The sequence below is a fragment of the Cheilinus undulatus genome, linkage group 6 (genome assembly GCF_018320785.1).
Source record: "Cheilinus undulatus linkage group 6, ASM1832078v1, whole genome shotgun sequence".
Taxonomy (NCBI): Eukaryota; Metazoa; Chordata; class Actinopteri; order Labriformes; family Labridae; genus Cheilinus; species Cheilinus undulatus.
The window spans coordinates 15,523,919-15,543,483 of record NC_054870.1 but is presented as its reverse complement, the minus strand read 5'-3'; the positions used below and the strand labels follow the sequence as shown (position 1 = coordinate 15,543,483).

The 19,565-nt window shown below is 40.7% G+C and overlaps 1 protein-coding gene across 1 annotated transcript in view; it reads right to left on the bottom strand.

Annotated features, from left to right (window-relative positions):
* The window catches only part of b3gat2 (beta-1,3-glucuronyltransferase 2 (glucuronosyltransferase S)), a 97,173-nt gene extending 93,915 nt beyond the window's left edge, over positions 1–3,258 (bottom strand). The window contains exon 1 of the mRNA XM_041788714.1: positions 2,454–3,258. Within this exon, the coding sequence (XP_041644648.1) occupies positions 2,454–2,972 (519 nt within the window). The 5' untranslated portion in view covers positions 2,973–3,258. The remainder of the gene's footprint in view (positions 1–2,453) is intronic.
* Between the last annotated feature and the right edge of the window lie 16,307 nt (positions 3,259–19,565).

The following is a 19,565-nucleotide window of genomic DNA, read 5'->3' as shown; positions in this document are numbered from 1 at the left end:
GGGCCCTGTCTGAAAGTGACAGGATCATCAGGAGTAAGAGGCTGTACTTTCAGGCGTGGTGGAGTCGTGATGTAAGCAAGCAGCAACAAGAGACCGGTGCAGTTATGGCAGAAGAGAGCGAAAGCACCAGTGACGACATTTCTTCGTCAAAAGAAGAACAAAGAACAGCACTGAGTTGTTTTCTCTTCAAAAACAACAAAAGTCATGTACTGACATGTCTACAGTCGCCATGGTTCGCGTTATGCAGTTCTCTGTGGAGTTTACTCCTCGGTAGTGGCGCACGCCTACAATGTCATGTGTTTTGTTGCTCTGATTGGCCCGTAAAAATGTTCATCCAGTCACCCTCTGAGGTTTTTTTTTTCAAATGCTCTGCCCTCTCCCAAACACAGTGGTTTTCCAGATGGATGTGTGTGTCAGGTTAATAATCAAGCATGGTCGTACAAATTTCCAAGGCACACCAAAGCTGTGTTTCCATCAGGGGGGTCCGGTTTGATTCAGTTCGGTTTGGTATGGTTTGGTACGCTAAACCCCAAAATAGTTTGCGTTTCCACAGACACCTTTGCTCTCACTTGGTGGGCGGGGCTGTGAAAGCATGAATGTAAAGACACAGACAGCACGAGTCAGCTGTTCCAGCTGCAGAGTTATAGAGAGCATGAGTGACAGAAATCAGTCAGGAATAAGCAGTAAACAGCTTTATTTCAGCTCACAGTGCTTTAAAAAAAACTACATCTTGATGTTAACCGCTGTCAGTAAAGATCCTCAGCTGATGGAATACGTGTACAGAGACGGTTTGAGTCGTAAAGCTACGTTAATATGTGAATATATCTAGTCTAGAACAGTTTATACGACAAAATATGAAAGTTTAGAGCTGTACTGTGAGAATTCACCACATTCAAAATAAAGTAAAAGTTCAGCTGGTGTTAAAATCAAGCTAGATTAAGTCAGAAATCCGGGGTGCGCTGATCTCGTTTAAAAATATTTTTATCTCTGCAGTCTGAAGTTTTACGAGCCTGTTCAACAACCACAGAGCGATGTTTTCACAGGTTACCTAACGTAAGAAGTAGATTAATAACTAGTTACAGATGAGAGTGAACTGTTCAAAGGCTTCGTATTCACTAAACTTCAGCATTAATTTAGTTTTTCATCCATCATGGATGGATCAGGCTGATGTGAGCCTTCAGGTTCTGCTTTGTGTTCTTAAAATCATCCAGCTAAATGTCAGGAAACTTGATTTGTGGCCAGATACCAACATTCATAGACAAGGAAATAGTTTGGATCTCCGTCAAGTCCAGATATTTTTTAGGCAGATATTGGTCCATTTTTCTCCCGTTTTCGCCCGCTTCTCACAGCGCAGACTTCCGTGTTTGAAGCCCGGAGATGAGCAGCTGAGTCACGTGCTGATGTGACGTCAGTGCAGCCCCTATTGTTGTGTGTGTAGCTCCACCTTTTTGGTACGGTTAGGTAAGATTGGCACCCCTACTGAAGGGTGCCGAAAAGTGGGACGGTACAGTTCGCTCTTTTGGGACCCTTTCTCTATGGAAACACCAAAAAAAAGTCTGCCGTACTGCACCGAACCGAGCCGGACCACTCGGTGGAAACGACCGATAAGATAGTGTATACCCACTCACCAACTTTTTTTTTTTTTAACATTTATTTTGGGGCTTTTCGTGCCTTTATTCCATAGAGGAGGACAGTGGATAGAGTTGGAAACAGGAGAGAGAGTAGGGAAGGACGTGGTAAAGGGCTGTACATTGGTAGCACCTTGGACTGGTAGGCTATCAGTGCACACCCCACTTACCAACTTTTAACACTGTTTTTTAAAAACTCAAGAGCATTCAGGCGCTGTCTGACACAGCACTGCTCAGAAAACACTAATTCAGCATCAGTATGGGGTAGCCAACCCTAGTCCTAAGAGGATTTTAGACTAGATGGGTCATCTTCACAGTGATCTGTCCTCTCTGGTGTGTGTGGTTGATTAACTGCTCTGGATCAGTTCTCTTTGTGAAAATCAATACACTATAATGGGTCAGTTTTACCTGCTGGCTGTTTTCCTGGAGCTTCCCTGTTACCAGAATAAAATAGCTTTGGACCATTTTACACACAGTAGTCAGCCTTTTTTCCTTGTACCATGATAAAACCTTACTTTCCTCTGATATGGACAGCAAATATCTCCAGTCTCACAGACATGTAGGCTATAATGTGTTGGATTTTTTTAAATTCGTGGCAAAGAGGACAGAAATTCAAAATGTGTACCAATATAACAGAACTGAAGTCTCAGCAGGAAGTTTTTCTCCTCCACTGTAACTTTGCGTAATGTTGCTGCGTTGATGGATTCATGGGGTCTTTATGAAAAAGCATCTGACGCTATCTACTGATTGGCTGAAACCATGAATGAGCAGACCTGATCAGGACAGGCAATGACAGCGCGTGCAACATGATAAATGAGGGGTTACCTCTTCGAACAGCTCCAGGCTGTACGTGTTGTCGTCATCCGCAAAGAAAACCACCCCGGGGTCCCTCCTGCTCCGGTGCTGCCGGAGCCACGCGAGAGCCACATTCCTCTGCTCGGTGGCGCGAGGCATCCCGGCGCGTTTGAACCTGCGGGGAGTGAACACGTGAAGGTGCGTGAACGGCACTCCACTCCGGGCCAGGAAGCGCGCCACCAGGTCCGTGCGCGCCGTGGAGTCCTCAACTACGATCCAGTGGAAGCGGGGCACCTGACGGAAGGCGTGAGCCAGCCGGGTCAGCTCCGCTTTCTGCACCGGGCGGGTGTACGTAGGAGTGATGGCGTAGATAACCGGCAGGCTGGACTGGTTCCCCGGTGCGCCGGTCCTGGCCGACCGCTGCGCCCTGCCGCTCCGAGCCGCCGCGGGAACCCGGATCGCCCTCTTACTGTCGATATCGATCATGATGATGACGATGAGGACCCAGGGCAGCAGGATGAAGAAGCGGCTGAAGAACACTGATTTCATGGCGAGGCTGAAGTTACAGTGCGCCTTCTCTTTCTTTCACTCCATCACAGTGATGCACCGACCGACTGCAACTCCCACAATCCTGCTTTTAAATCCTTATTCTTCACAGCCAAACATCACTAACAGACATGTCGAGTCCATTTCCAACTATTCTAAGCTCTTAAACCTTCCGCTGCTTCCCCCGTCCCGACGGGACCGTTTCTCCGGAGCCCTCCTCCTCTGCCTCCTCCTCTCCTCTCTTCTCTCGGATGGGACTTGAGTGCTTCTTCGCAGCTTTTTCTCCTTCTGCACACTCTCTCACCAGCCCCGTTAATTTCCCATGTCCTGCCCAGGCTTCAGTCAGTGTTTCCGGGGGAGAAAAACGAGCCGGAGCGGTCCTCCTCCTCCCTGCAGCGGGCGGAGATAACCCACCGATGTGCGCCAACGAGGAGCATCACTGAGAGAGGACGGAGAGCTGCTGAGAGTCTGAGGATAATAAAGCAGGAGGGGAGGAGCAGGTGCAGAGCAGAGGAGGGGAGACGGGATGGAGCAGAGGACCTCGGGAGAGAGAGAGAGAGAGAGAGAGAGAGAGAGAGGAGGGCCTTGTTGTGTTGTGCGCATCAGCCTCCGCTGAGAATAAAGCCAGCCAGAGAGACAGAGAAGGAGGACACAGTCTGTGTGGCTCATGCTCTGTGAAATAACAGCGCTTTATTTAACACAAATGTGAGGTCGTGATATGTGGATGTGTGGGGCATGGATACAGGAGGGACCCTACAATGATGAGAGCTTCCTCCACATGCAAATAAAACTTTATTCAAAGGCCATTTCAAACACAGCAACACATTTAACCATCAGACATTCTTTATTTGTAGAGCAAATATCCTAACTGACTGTCCAGAACAGCAGGGCCAGGCTTTACTCTGTTAAATTATTTACAAAGACCAAATATTATTAATATGTCATGACACAGCTGGGGAGGAAAGAGTGGGGGGGTCGTCCCAAGGTTAAAAAATGTAGCAAAAGTGTCCTCTCAGATGCCCCTGTGGTTGATACAAAACAAAGTGTCCTTACAGTGGACAAAACATGAGCAGGTGCTCTCAAAGGATACTCTTTCAGTAGTTTACGTCTGAAAAAGTGCACTTTAGTGTGCCCTACTAGTGGGCCATCAGTGAAAAAGTGCCCTATAGCTGGCCCTCACAGTGGCCAAAACATGACTAAGCATCCTCAGGTGCACTACCAGTGGATAATACATGATTAAGGGCCCTCCAGGGTGGCCTACCGATGGGCAGTAAGTATTTAGTGACCTCTCGGGTGCCTCCAATTGGAAAAAATTTAAGAAAAGTGCTTTCCAGGGTGTCCTTTTGGATAAGAGTGCCCTCTAGGGTGCCCTTCCAGTGGACCAAACATAATAGCTTGCCTTCCAGGGTGCCTTACCATTGGACAAAATGTGATAAAGCGCTTTCTTATATCCCCCAACCAAGGGGATATAAGAGATAAACTATCCTTTTGGATGCCTTTTGATTGGAAAAGAATGTTTTAAAGTGAATTTTGAGGTTCTCTGCCAGTGTGCATTAAGTGACAAAGTGCCCTCAACTGTGCCCTTCCCTGAGTAAAACATGACAAAGTGCCCTTAACCCCTTAAAGCCCATTGTATTCTATTTGTTACATACATTAATGAGACCTCTATCTAATCAACGTGATCAGTTAATTACTTATAAACATTTTGAATTCAATCTGATAAATAATAAAAATGCAAGTTTGGTAGAAGGTTAACTAAACATTTCAGTTCCAAAAAAAGAGAATTTTCTGGCTTTTATTCCAGTTATCAGTCTTTAAGGGTAAGGCTGCTCTGCCAGAGGGCAGCAAGTGATAAGTGCCCTTCAAGGGGTCCAACCAGGGTACAACAAGAGATTAAATGTCCTTTTGGGCATCTTCAAACGAATAAAAAGTGATAAAGTCTGAGGTAAGTAAAAGATCTGAGATAAGGTGGCATTAAGGAATAAAGTTCCCTCCAGTGTTTTCTTCCACTAAATAAGACACAATATAATGAGCCCTTAAGGGTGCTCTGCCAGAGGGCATCAAGTGGTAAGTGACATTAAGGAGGCCAAACCAGGGGGCAATAAGAGAGACACTGCCCTCTGTGGTGCCTACGATTGGAAAAGAAGGAGTTAAGTGCACTCTAAAGTTCCGTTTCTGTGGGCAATAAGGGATCAAGTTCCCTCAGGGTGTTCTTTCACTGCATTAAACATGATGAAGTTCCCTTCAGGGTGTTCTTTCACTGAATTAAACATGATAAAGTTCCCTCCAGGGTGTTCTTTCACTGAATTAAACATGATAAAGTTCCCTTCAGGGTGTTCTTTCACTGAATTAAACATGATAAAGTTCCCTCCAGGGTGTTCTTTCACTGAATTCAATATGATAAAGTTCCCTCCAGGGTGTTCTTTCACTGAATTAAACATGATAAAGTTCCCTCCAGGGTGTTCTTTCACTGAATTAAATATGATAAAGTTCCCTCCAGGGTGTTCTTTCACTGAATCAAATATGATAAAGTTCCCTCCAGGGTGTTCTTTCACTGAATTCAATATGATAAAGTTCGCTCCAGGGTGTTCTTTCACTGAATTAAATATGATAAAGTTCCCTCCAGGGTGTTCTTTCACTGAATTAAATATGATAAAGTTCCCTTCAGGGTGTTCTTTCACTGAATTAAATATGATAAAGTTCCCTCCAGGGTGTTCTTTCACTGAATTAAATATGATAAAGTTCCCTTCAGGGTGTTCTTTCACTGAATTAAATATGATAAGGTTCCCTCCAGGGTGTTCTTTCACTGAATTCAATATGATAAAGTTCCCTTCAGGGTGTTCTTTCACTGAATTCAATATGATAAAGTCCCCTTCAGGGTGTTCTTTCACTGAATTAAACATGATAAAGTTCCCTCCAGGGTGTTCTTTCACTGAATTCAATATGATAAAGTCCCCTTTAGGGTGTTCTTTCACTGAATTAAATATGATAAAGTTCCCTTCAGGGTGTTCTTTCACTGAATTAAACATGATAAAGTTCCCTCCAGGGTGTTCTTTCCCTAAATTAAATATGATAAAGTTCCCTCCAGGGTGTTCTTTCACTGAATTCAATATGATAAAGTTCCCTTCAGGGTGTTCTTTCACTGAATTCAATATGATAAGGTTCCTTTCAGGGTGTTCTTTCACTGAATTCAATATGATAAAGTTCCCTCCAGGGTGTTCTTTCACTGAATTCAATATGATAAAGTTCCCTTCAGGGTGTTCTTTCACTGAATTCAATATGATAAGGTTCCTTTCAGGGTGTTCTTTCACTGAATTCAATATGATAAGGTTCCTTTCAGGTTGTTCTTTCACTGAATTAAATATGATAAGGTTCCTTTCAGGGTGTTCTTTCACTGAATCAAATATGATAAAGTTCCCTTCAGGGTGTTCTTTCACTGAATTCAATATGATAAAGTCCCCTTTAGGGTGTTCTTTCACTGAATTAAATATGATAAAGTTCCCTTCAGGGTGTTCTTTCACTGAATTAAACATGATAAAGTTCCCTCCAGGGTGTTCTTTCACTGAATTAAACATGATAAAGTTCCCTTCAGGGTGTTCTTTCACTGAATTAAACATGATAAAGTTCCCTCCAGGGTGTTCTTTCACTGAATTAAACATGATAAAGTTCCCTTCAGGGTGTTCTTTCACTGAATTAAACATGATAAAGTTCCCTCCAGGGTGTTCTTTCACTGAATTAAACATGATAAAGTTCCCTTCAGGGTGTTCTTTCACTGAATTAAACATGATAAAGTTCCCTCCAGGGTGTTCTTTCACTGAATTAAACATGATAAAGTTCCCTTCAGGGTGTTCTTTCACTGAATTAAACATGATGAAGTTCCCTCCAGGGTGTTCTTTCACTGAATTCAATATGATAAAGTTCCCTCCAGGGTGTTCTTTCACTGAATTAAACATGATAAAGTTCCCTCCAGGGTGTTCTTTCACTGAATTAAATATGATAAAGTTCCCTCCAGGGTGTTCTTTCACTGAATCAAATATGATAAAAGTTCCCTCCAGGGTGTTCTTTCACTGAATTCAATATGATAAAGTTCGCTCCAGGGTGTTCTTTCACTGAATTAAATATGATAAAGTTCCCTCCAGGGTGTTCTTTCACTGAATTAAATATGATAAAGTTCCCTTCAGGGTGTTCTTTCACTGAATTAAATATGATAAAGTTCCCTCCAGGGTGTTCTTTCACTGAATTAAATATGATAAAGTTCCCTTCAGGGTGTTCTTTCACTGAATCAAATATGATAAAGTTCCCTCCAGGGTGTTCTTTCACTGAATTAAATATGATAAAGTTCCCTTCAGGGTGTTCTTTCACTGAATTCAATATGATAAAGTTCCCTTCAGGGTGTTCTTTCACTGAATTAAACATGATAAAGTTCCCTCCAGGGTGTTCTTTCACTGAATTCAATATGATAAAGTCCCCTTTAGGGTGTTCTTTCACTGAATTAAATATGATAAAGTTCCCTTCAGGGTGTTCTTTCACTGAATTAAACATGATAAAGTTCCCTCCAGGGTGTTCTTTCCCTAAATTAAATATGATAAAGTTCCCTCCAGGGTGTTCTTTCACTGAATTCAATATGATAAAGTTCCCTTCAGGGTGTTCTTTCACTGAATTCAATATGATAAGGTTCCTTTCAGGGTGTTCTTTCACTGAATTCAATATGATAAAGTTCCCTCCAGGGTGTTCTTTCACTGAATTCAATATGATAAAGTTCCCTTCAGGGTGTTCTTTCACTGAATTCAATATGATAAAGTTCCTTTCAGGGTGTTCTTTCACTGAATTCAATATGATAAGGTTCCTTTCAGGGTGTTCTTTCACTGAATTCAATATGATAAGGTTCCTTTCAGGTTGTTCTTTCACTGAATTAAATATGATAAGGTTCCTTTCAGGGTGTTCTTTCACTGAATCAAATATGATAAAGTTCCCTTCAGGGTGTTCTTTCACTGAATTAAATATGATAAAGTTCCCTTCAGGGTGTTCTTTCACTGAATTAAATATGATAAAGTTCCCTTCAGGGTGTTCTTTCACTGAATTAAACATGATAAAGTTCCCTCCAGGGTGTTCTTTCACTGAATTCAATATGATAAAGTCCCCTTTAGGGTGTTCTTTCACTGAATTAAATATGATAAAGTTCCCTTCAGGGTGTTCTTTCACTGAATTAAACATGATAAAGTTCCCTCCAGGGTGTTCTTTCCCTAAATTAAATATGATAAAGTTCCCTCCAGGGTGTTCTTTCACTGAATTCAATATGATAAAGTTCCCTTCAGGGTGTTCTTTCACTGAATTCAATATGATAAGGTTCCTTTCAGGGTGTTCTTTCACTGAATTCAATATGATAAGGTTCCTTTCAGGTTGTTCTTTCACTGAATTAAATATGATAAGGTTCCTTTCAGGGTGTTCTTTCACTGAATTCAATATGATAAAGTTCCCTCCAGGGTGTTCTTTCACTGAATCAAATATGATAAAGTTCCCTTCAGGGTGTTCTTTCACTGAATTAAATATGATAAAGTTCCCTTCAGGGTGTTCTTTCACTGAATTAAATATGATAAAGTTCCCTCCAGGGTGTTCTTTCACTGAATTAAACATGATAAAGTTCCCTCCAGGGTGTTCTTTCACTGAATTAAACATGATAAAGTTCCCTCCAGGGTGTTCTTTCACTGAATTCAATATGATAAAGTTCCCTCCAGGGTGTTCTTTCACTGAATTAAACATGATAAAGTTCCCTCCAGGGTGTTCTTTCACTGAATTAAATATGATAAAGTTCCCTTCAGGGTGGTCTGCCATTGGGCAACAGGGCATAAAGTGCCCTCTGGTGCCCTCTATTGAGTAAGACCTGATAAAGTGTCCTCCAGGGTGTCCTCCCTGCAGAGAGCAACACTGAAAGCTTTCTTTGACAGAAAAGGTGTTTTCACTCTCCTGCCAAGCTCCACCATTAACAGTCTAAGGCAGTGGTAGCCTGCACAAGAGTAGCACATGTGCACAACACAATTTGGCACTCCGATTGGCCCGTCATGAATGTGATAGAGAGAACGCTCCTCCAATCAGAATTTCTAAAAAGTCCTGCCCTCCTCAGACGTTTTCCATGATGAATGTCAAATATATTCATGCAATGGATATGAGTCATTCTGGAGTGTCAGGTTCACTGTTTCCTGCCGACAGGGCTTTATGTTTTAAACTTTAGGGTCCTTCAGTTCTCAACCCACAGACATTAGGGACAGCACAATTACACACACCCAAAAAATCACTCTGCCAGAACACACAATTTAGTCAGGAATTTCAACAGGAGTCCCAGAGAGGTGAGGCCAGCCATATAGGTAACCTAGTATTGTTCTCACTGCCCAAAAGATTTTATTTCAGTTTTGGTGTTCCGAACATAAAAAAATAATAATTGAAGCATTTCATCCAAGAGAGGAACCAGGGCTGGGTCATACAAAAAGTTTAATCTGCATAAAAACGGCCCCACATTTGATAACACAACACAGAATACAATTTTCCTTTTTCTATGGCTAAATAAATTATTTTTCTGAAGTAGGCAAAAAAAATCCACCTGTACTGAAAGATCCTGACATCTTCTTTGTATACAACGTTTGTTATTGATGCATTTGTGGTGAAATATTTTACCAGCACAAAATGTTTTATTACTCTACTTTATCTACCTTGATGGCTTGGTCCTTTGTTGCCTGAGTCCTTTGAAAGATGAAGTTCTTGAACAGAGACATACCTATGTACACCAGCTGGCCTAAAGAGAAGCAGTGCTATTGGCAAGACTGATTAGCCAGGTTTACAGAGACAACAAACGGGATCATGCCAAAAAAAAAATTGAAAACATGATATTTCTTCAGGGACAGGGAAGTAAGTGTGTTACAGAAACCTAAAGGACAAATAAAAGCATTCCTGATCAGAGAAAATACTCAAGTCTACTGAAAACGTGACCAAGCTTAAAGCAGCTCGTAAAGTCATCTGTACTCTGCCAACTGAGGGAGAAAGCAAAGGTGAAGGTGTCATTTAAAAGTGGAGAACATCCTAAGCACAAGAAGCCTTTCCCAATGGCTGGATGCTGAAGAGGTGACGACCACAGTGGCTGAGTTGTGGAGCCATAAAAGTTAGCAAGGGGAGAGCTTTCAAAGGCCCAGCCAACAGGGGGCCCCATGGAGACCAGCAAAATCATGGTTCATTGTAAAATTAATATGAGATAAAGATATTTAAAATTTTTACCTTTATAATCACAACTCTTGGACAAGTAACATATATCTTTTGACTATTTATGCTGTAGTATATTAACCTTGCAAAGCAGATGGAAACGCCCATTTCCTTGTTTCTCACTGGTGAATCCTTCTTGCAAAGCTCCCATCTGAACTGTTTGGGCCCGGTTAGAAAATGACAGGACCAATCAGTGACAAGGGGCAGTACTTTCAGACGCAGCAGAGTCGTGACGTAAACAAGCAGAAGCAAGAGCTGGTGCAGTTCTGAAGAGATTAGTGTGGATGCTGCTAAAGCGCCAGTTTTATCAGAACTTGACAACATTTCTCCGTTAAAAGAAGAACAAAGAACAGCAGTGAGTTTTTTTCTTTTCAAAAACAACAAAAGTCGAGTGCTGACATGTCTATAGTCGCCATGTTTCACGTTATTCCTCAGGAGCTGCGCACGCGCAGCTTGATAGTGGCTATGTCACGTTTTGTCGCTCTGATTGCCCCGTAGAGATGTGACAGGCAGAACGTTCACCCAATCACACTGTGTTTTTTTCAAAGCCTCTGCCTTTTCTTAAACATTTCCTATTAAAACTTTCCCAGATTGCTGTGTGAAACAATGCAAAAATGATTGAAAAGTGTAAAAAATTGGTGGAAAAATTGGTTGAAAGTTGATTAAAAAAAAGAGGCACAAATGCATATTCTTAACATCAGAACCCAAAAATAGCTTGACACAATTTTCACCTCCAAAATAAAGTTACTTTTAGCCAGGATGCTAGCAGCAATGTTACTAATGAAACACACATTTACTGACATCATCAATAAATCTCAACAGTGGAAGGTGCCTGGGTTCATCAGGGGCCCAGCCAAATCTGTGAGGGAACCTGAAGGTTACAGTTACATATTGTGCTGATACATATTGTTGATGTTCAGTTTGGTGCAAACGCAGGGAAACTAGAGAGTTTTTGTGCTTTGAAGCGTTGGGAATTAGTTTTAATAAAAGAAGTGGGATTCTTCATTTGTTAAAAAAAGTGAAGTGACTCACAATAAAGAGTGACTTTCAGATGATAAGGTTGAAGTCCCTGCCCCACTTACATCGTGGCACAATAGCCATCCACACAAGGAAAACACTGTCATTATCATTCAAGGTCATAATTACCAATGGCTGACTTCTCAGCTGGAGCTCTTTGAACATAAATGCATTAAACAGAGGGCCGGTGGCCTATCATGGATCACTTTAAGGCTCTTTGAAATGAATCTGAGAGCTTAGTAGTGTGTATCATTGATGGTTAATTATGCACACACCACGGATCAGGAGATCTGTCAAGAGGAAAGAGAAGAGAAATCACTGAGCCGGCCTAATAGAGTTGGTTCATACCAAACTAATTGCAGGCAAACAGGTTGATAATTTCACAGGATGAAAGCAGCTTCGATTGTTTGGATTAGAGGGTGGGCTGGGAGCTCAGGCACGCTGATAGCATTAGATCTTTCTTACACTTTGTTTGGCACTTTGAGAGTGATTGAGTACAAATAAAATGATTCTTTAAGGATCAAGCTCATGCTTACTGATGCTGGTAAATAACTGGAAGATACACTGCCTAGCCAAAAAAAGGTCGCCACCAAAAAAAGGTCACACACTCTAATATTTTGTTGGACCACCTTTAGCTTTGATTACAGCACGCATTCGCTGTGGCATTGTTTTGATAATCTTCTGCAATGTCACAAAATGTATTTCCATCCAGTGTGGCGTGAATTTTAATATTGATGATGGGAGAGTCTGACCACTGCGCGAAGCCTTCTCCAGCACATCCCAAAGATTCTCAATGGGGTTAAGGTCTGGACTGTGTGGTGGCCAATCCATGTGTGAAAATGATGTCTCATGCTCCCTGAACCACTCTTTCACAATTTGTGCCCGATGAATCCTGGCATTGTCATCTTGGAATATGCCTGTGCCATTAGGGAAGAAAAAATCCATTGTTTAAGAAATGAGAAGTTACTTATTGCATCAGCTGGGGTTAAATAACTTGTTGCCAGCTGAAAGATAATCACCCATGCAGTAATTATCCAATAGGGGGCTCATACCTATTAGCTTAGTTAAATCCAGGTGGCGACTTTTATTTTGGCCAGGCAGTGTAGATTACTAATCACGCACAGGTCAGAGCAAAGGCTCATAAAGCAATGAGACTGATTTTGAATTTTGCAGGAGACAGTTGCAGCTGTGTGAACTGAACCGCTGTCCTTGATGGCGTTGCTTACGGTTCAGTCTGCCAAGTCACCAGCAGCTGGTTTTGAAATATAAGATACGTGTTTGAAGAGCCAGTCAGCCTCTTCTCATGACTATCATGGTGTCACACTAAAGTGGACGATGGAAGTGGTGGTGTTGATACTAGGGTACTATGCATTTTATTCAACGGTTTTATCTGACCTGGCCTTAAGAGACTGATGTTTTGATAGTGATATTTTATTAGGCTCTTTTCCGTTATGAAATTGCCCTGCTTAAGATGTCACGTACTTCCATCAAATCAAGCACAGCAAGTCCTTTAGAAATTAAAATGACTCATCAAGAAAAATGTCATTTTAAAGGAGCACATTTTGATTAAACCTGCTTCAGTTATTATGAGCAGCAGAGCAGAAACACACAGAAGGAAAGGCTTTTTAAAATTTAAATCAGACCTTGAAAAAGATCTAAAGAGGCTTGTTCAAAGATATGTAAATGCAGATTATTCTTAAAGGTTGACTTGTGTAGGATTTCTTTCTTCTCTGAATTTGTTAATACTGAAAAGTCTCAGTAGCAAGTAATGCTTGAGTCATTGGGATTAAATAAAGACAGTAAAATGGAACGCCTTTTAATGCCAGGATGTATTAAAAATCCTGTTTTCTAAGGCTACACTCACTATGTCAGTACAATGTCAGCCATGACTCCACTCCTGATCCATCAATCTTTGTTAAACCTTCCCCTGTCTCCTCCTCCTGTCAGGCTGTCAGACATGTCCATCACTTGTCAAACTGCCTTTGAGTCCTCTCATTATAAATTCTGTTTTATTCAAGGAAAGTGTGTCAGTGAATTAATATGTAAATGAAAGACGAGTGAAAGGACGGTGGAAAAAAAAGGCCTCAGAAGTATAAATAATCTTTTTCTTTAGATCACCTGATCCTAGTACATACAGTTATGTGCTGCTGTGAAACCCGAAGTACAAGCTACAGAACAAGCTGTCAAACAAATTAACTCAGCATGCCATTAATTATCATAGCTAATGAATACTTATCTAAATTAAATGATCATTTACAACAACACAAGCTTTGACTGATTACAACTGTAAAGAGAGAACAAATGAAACTTCATATTAAGATGACAGTTTTCAAATTAGACCCAATAACAATGTTAAGCAAAGCACTGGTGCAAACGATATGATAAAGAAGAACTCATCTCTTATGGTGCCTCTCATAAGTAAAGGGAGTTTGCACATTAGGTGTGAATGTTTCATACTGTGCCCTTGCATGATTGCAACCTCTCCCCTCCCAAGTCCCTCATGAGAAACCACCCCAAAGGAGATCTGAAGTGGGCCAGAGAATGGATTCTGTCCAACCTTGCAAAATCAGCAGATTGTCCAGGTTCCTTGTCTGTCATCGGGAAAAATCCAATCTTGCAAAGGTCCAATCTGAAAGGATTGTGACAGATCTGAGAACAAATGGTCCAATCAGCATCAATCTAGGAGAAAAAGGCAGTAGTTATAGATGGGGTTTAGTGGTGCAAGCCTGGAAATATGTAAGTGGTCAGCAAGGATGAAGCTATAGACGTAGTTTCATCAAATTTGGACATTTATTGCAAGAAGAGCAAAGAGCCATACAGAAAACTTTTCTTGGGGAAATGTGTGTTTTTCTCTTCTCCTGACTGGCTTTGGTGTGAATTTGCAATAGTTACAGCCAGTAAATGATGGCTGCTGGTGGAGCAATTTGCTATGATGCAAATTGCCCCCCAACCATGCAATGGAGGGTTAGTAACTATTTTGCTTTTTCATATGTGAGTAGGAGAGAACGGGTTGGTTGTCACACGGGTTGGTTGTCACACTCATTATATTTAGCCACCAGAGGGTGCTGTCTTCCAAAATTTGGTATGGAAATTCCAGGAAGTGGTACTGCTCACTTACAAAGTCTTCTCTGGAAAAGGACAGCTGAATTTGAGGTGAGATGACTTTTTGTGTTTTTCATGTCAAATATCCAGTTCCTTTATTTTTTGTTTCTGTTCATGTTCCTGGCTCATTTTGTGCTAAGTTGCATTAAGTTATGTTATTTGTCACCTTCTCAATGAAAATTAAAGCTTTAAATTTAGCCCTGTTATCCTGATTTTTCCCATTAAAAATCATTACGAAAAACAACCACATAGTGTGTGACAACCATCCCCACAATGGGGTTGACTGTCACAATATGTCTTTGATTGTTAATTACCTCTTTGTTAAGATAAGTTGAAAAATGAGAGGGATACACAATTCAAGCCAGCACTTTATGCTTTAATTTGATGTAGGAATGACTAATGAGAGATGTTTTGATGATGAGCAATTCACACTAGAGTAAAGAGTGTGACAACCAACTCTGTTCTCCCCCACACTAGGAAGTATCTGTCTTTTTAAATACCATAGTCTTTCACCTCATAAAATATTGTCTTCTTATGAATGGTGTTGTCATGTGACCTGTGTTACCCTCTGACCAACAGATGACCTGAGACTTGTGCCACCAAATGCGATGTAATGTTGTTACAGTGATGAGATTAACAGTCGGGAGTCCATGCATTGTGTTGAATTTTGACATTGAGGCTTTTTCTGTCCTCGTCCTTGCTTAAGTCAATCTGCTTCAGGTGGATTGACATGTTTTGGCACTAGCCTCCACTGAAAACAGACACTGCATGTATTTCAGTTGGATGAGAGTGGATTAGCATTAGCTGGCATGAGCTGTTGCAGACTGCCTGGGAAGCGATTTACTCCTGAGTGCGTTTCACATCTGGACCACTGCATGGACGGAGTATGTGGCGCTTAAGGGTTAGACAAAGAAAAGAAACAAAAAATTGAGATGACTTGTATTTTGCTACTCGTCTTCCTTACAGTAAATCGCAGTATATTGAGATTTTTATGCTGTTATGCTGTCTCGTGTTATTCTTATGCCAGTGTTGAGAAAGGCCTATTAATAAGTGCATAGCTGTGCATAACATTAACCACTTTGAGGGTCAGTGGGGTCCCTGGCACTGTTATTTTGGGGGGTTTTGGGCTGTAAAAATGTGCAAACCCTGCTTTAGACCAGATGTGCTGTCTTTAATTTTCCTGGATAAAGCATCCACTTCTTGATCCTGATAGTGTGCTGTATCCTCCTCTGCAGAGCTCCTCTGCTCTGCAGGTCTCTCTGACCTCTATCAGCTCTCTGCCACTTCCAGGCGAGGCCTAAGTCATCCACGTCACCGTGTGTCACCGCCCCGCATGTCCGTCACTGCCCCCAATCTCACAGACTCCTGACATTTGACATGATGTCACATAACAGCAAATCCTTCCGAGTCAAATCAACAGCATGTCCAAATCCAGGCCTACATTGAGGTCAGGCAGCTTACTCATGTCTGTGTCAGAGGATAACACATGGTCCAGGATGAATTTGCTGGGACCAGCTTGTTCACTGGTGATGGTTTTAGTACAGAGAGATACACCAGGACTGCTCTGAAGCTGTGAGGGACTAATAGAGCGGGTTACCTGAGAATGAACTGTGTTTTTTTAACTGCACCAACAGCTATCACACTTTGACAAAGTGCCCGGGTAATGCTGAGCAGATTGGAGTTTTAGCTGCACAAACATTTCTCAGAGCTGCTTCGGATGAAGAAAGGAAAAAAAAAAAACAAGCCCCTGAGATAAAAACATCCTCAGCTCTTCAAGAGGGCGAGCCAGGAAAACAAGTCTGCAAACTAATAAACTAAAAATGACCTTCGGAGAGGTACAACCACATTTCTCAATATTTTTATAATAACCTCAATAATAAAAATAACTTTCTTTATAGAGCACCTTTAAAAATCAGATGTTTACACAGAGCTTTAACAGAAATGGCAAAGGCAGAAACTCAGGAAACAACCAGGCCAAACAGAGGAGATCCCAGAGAAGAATGAAAATAAATAAAAATGACAAAACATGCACATCTAGAAAGGCAGTTAAAATAATTAAATTTAAAAAATGGAGTGAGAGCATTGGAATGAATAACAGAAGAATATTAAAAGTAACACTTTATAGTAGCTATCTTAATTTAATTTGTATAGTACACAGTGTGTAGTCGAGTCACCAAACCTCAGGTCTGAGTCGCGTCTCAAATCCCCAAGGAAAAATCTGAGCCGAGCCCTAGTTGTGTCCCCTTTACCTGAGCCTGAGTCTGAGTTGAGTCCCCAATATCTAAAACATAGAGCCAAAGTTTAGAAAATTATTATTTTTAAGCTATACCAGCTTTCCAGGTGGGCTACGTTGATGTTGACCTGTTGACCTGATCTTGACCCAGTGGTTGAGTAGCCTTAGAGACAGTGTTAATTTTGGCAACCATTTTTAGTCTCAGTCTTTAGACAAAAATACATTTAGTTTTAGCCACATTTTAGTCCTTATCACCCCTCATAGATTCAGTCGATGAAAACTCAAAAACATTCCAGTTTTAGTCCATAAAAAGTCCTGACATTTTAGTTTTCACTTCTGGTCTCAACAGTGTTTCTCTCAAAAAGTTAACCTAACCAGCCAAGTTGTGAAAATTAAATGAACACTTATTTTGTAATATCAATGGCCTTCTTGTAACAATCTGAAATAAACTGATGAAAATACTAGCTTACATTGGATAACTGACTTTAGGGATGAAGGTTATTGATTTTATTGATATTGGTACTCATATTAACACTCCTTAATGATCACACTCTTCATCAGTAATATTAGTTATATTAACGGGAATATTTGTATATGATGGGTGGGAAAATGAGACAATATGTTTTAAATTGAACTCATGGTTTACACTGATTTCATACTGCTAATTCTCCTTTAACAGGACTGCATGCAACCAGGTTTCTTTCCAAAAACTGAACACATCATAAAAATCTTTTAACTTCACCCCCCCTAAATGCTCTAAAGTCTGAGCTGTCAATAAACACATAATTTTACCATACGTCAACCTTATTTAGCTCACTAATCAGTGTTGTCTCACTGATGTTAACGCAGATTTCAATGTTGGATTGATATTTTTATCAGGACTCACTACAAGGTTTGAGAGTTTTGATCACTGTTCTAGACTGAGGAGGATTACTGTTCAGCAGCAACAGCAGCGAGTATGACGAGTCTACTCTATCCAGCAGCTGATGAAGATTTTCAGCGATTCAAGGGTAGGCCAACAGCATTCTAGTTGAATTTCTTTTTAAGATTACTGCTCCTCTCTCTGTCACGCTGCTTCACACTCACAGACAAACCTTTCTCCTCTGGTTGTTTTGACAGATAGCAAGCTAGACACACGTGAATGCGCATGCAGGTGAACGTACGTGCTGGGTGTGTGTGGACACTGATCAGTTGTGAGGGGTTTCTCACGCAAAAACATTAAAAAAAAATCTGAATAAAACAGTCATTATAAAAAAGAAATGTTTGAGTCCTCCTCTTCATACTTGAGTCCTGATGCAGTTTGAGCTTGCATTGATGCACTATCAATCCTTTAACTGGTTTAAAATAAACTGAAAAGGGGCGCAGGTGGCCGAGTGGTTAAGGCGCGCGCCCCATGTATGCCAACGGCCCGGGTTGGAATCCGGCCTGAGGCCCCTTACAGCATGTCTCTCCCCCGCTCTCATCCCTGTTTACGACTCTATCCACTATCCTCCTCTATCAAATAAAGGCACAAAAATGCCCAAAATAAACCTTTAAAAAAATAATAAACTGAAGAAAATACTGACATACTTCAGGCTATATGCATAGTTGAGAAAAATCATGGATTTCGAATGTCAAACAGTCCAGCACTGATATTTTAGTCTCTTTAATACAAACGAAACATATTTTTCATCAGAGTTTATAGTCACCAAAGATCTTTTTGTTAGTCTTACTCTTGTCTTTCTCATGAAAAAAAGTACTCAACTAACATTTTTAGTAACAGTTTCAGTCGATGAAATGAACTCCTGACCATACGACTGTCAAATACGACAAGAAGAGACACATGTTATTCAAACTCAAATAACTTCTGAACCATAAATTGTTGCCACTGTCTTGTTTTTCCTGTGGAAGCCCTCCGTTGTGCCATTCTAATGATGCTACCCACGCCTTCGTAGCTCTTACAGAAGGTTTTCTAGCGAGCCTGGAACTTGGCTGACTTTCTATGGTCTTTAAAGATTAAATCCACACCAGTAACTCTGATATTGAACGTCTTTTTACTTATTTTAAAATCAATTTTCTGATCGTTGCTGCAGCTAGCGTGTTAATTTCGTCCACTAAAACTATGACTAAAAATGTTCGTCGACAGCCTTTTTGCCATAAGAAAGACTAGACTAAAAACTAACCATAAATAGATTTGTGATGACTAAAACTGACTAAAGTAAGGTTAGTTTTCATCAAGATGACTAAAACTAGACAAAAATGTATCGTAGCTTTCATTAGACATTCAGAATCAATGATATTTCTCAACTATGGGTAAATCTGTGAAAATACAATGCATCTGTATCTCTTCTGCCTCTCAGCTGTAGAAAGCAGGGACCCTAGGTTTAACAGGGTGCAGAGAACACACTACGATGATTTGGTACCAGATTAAGGCAAGAGAATAAATGCTTGGACTAAAAGTAAAGACTAAAATGTGAGGACTTTTTATGGACTAAAAGGAGACTAAAACTATAAAGGGTAGAAATGACAAATATGTGACTAAAACTAAAAGGCATTTAATCTAAAGAATAAGACTGAGACAAAAAACTAAAATTAAAAGCAATGAATTGACAGCCAACTATTTTTGAGTCATGTATGCGTGCATGATATTAGATTATATAAAAATACTATATTTATGAAAATACAGTAAACTAGAACTGCTGCTTATTGGAACACACTTCTTGTTAACTGACACTTGTGTAGCAGTGAACTCCAAATACCCCTTTTTATTTCTTCAACTGTTTTTTTTTTTTACCAGAAAGTTAGCAGCCCCGAACTTGACTAAATGCAGATTTGCTTTACAGACAAAACAAAGCAAACAATAAATAAATAAACAAAAGGTAAAACCTTCTTCAGCTTTTCCTACTAGAAATTTAGGACTGGGATAAAGCAATAGGAGTATTTCTTTTCAGTATTAAAAAAAAGCTGCAAACAATCAGACAGTGAACATGAGGGGACGTACAAGATCAAACCACAGC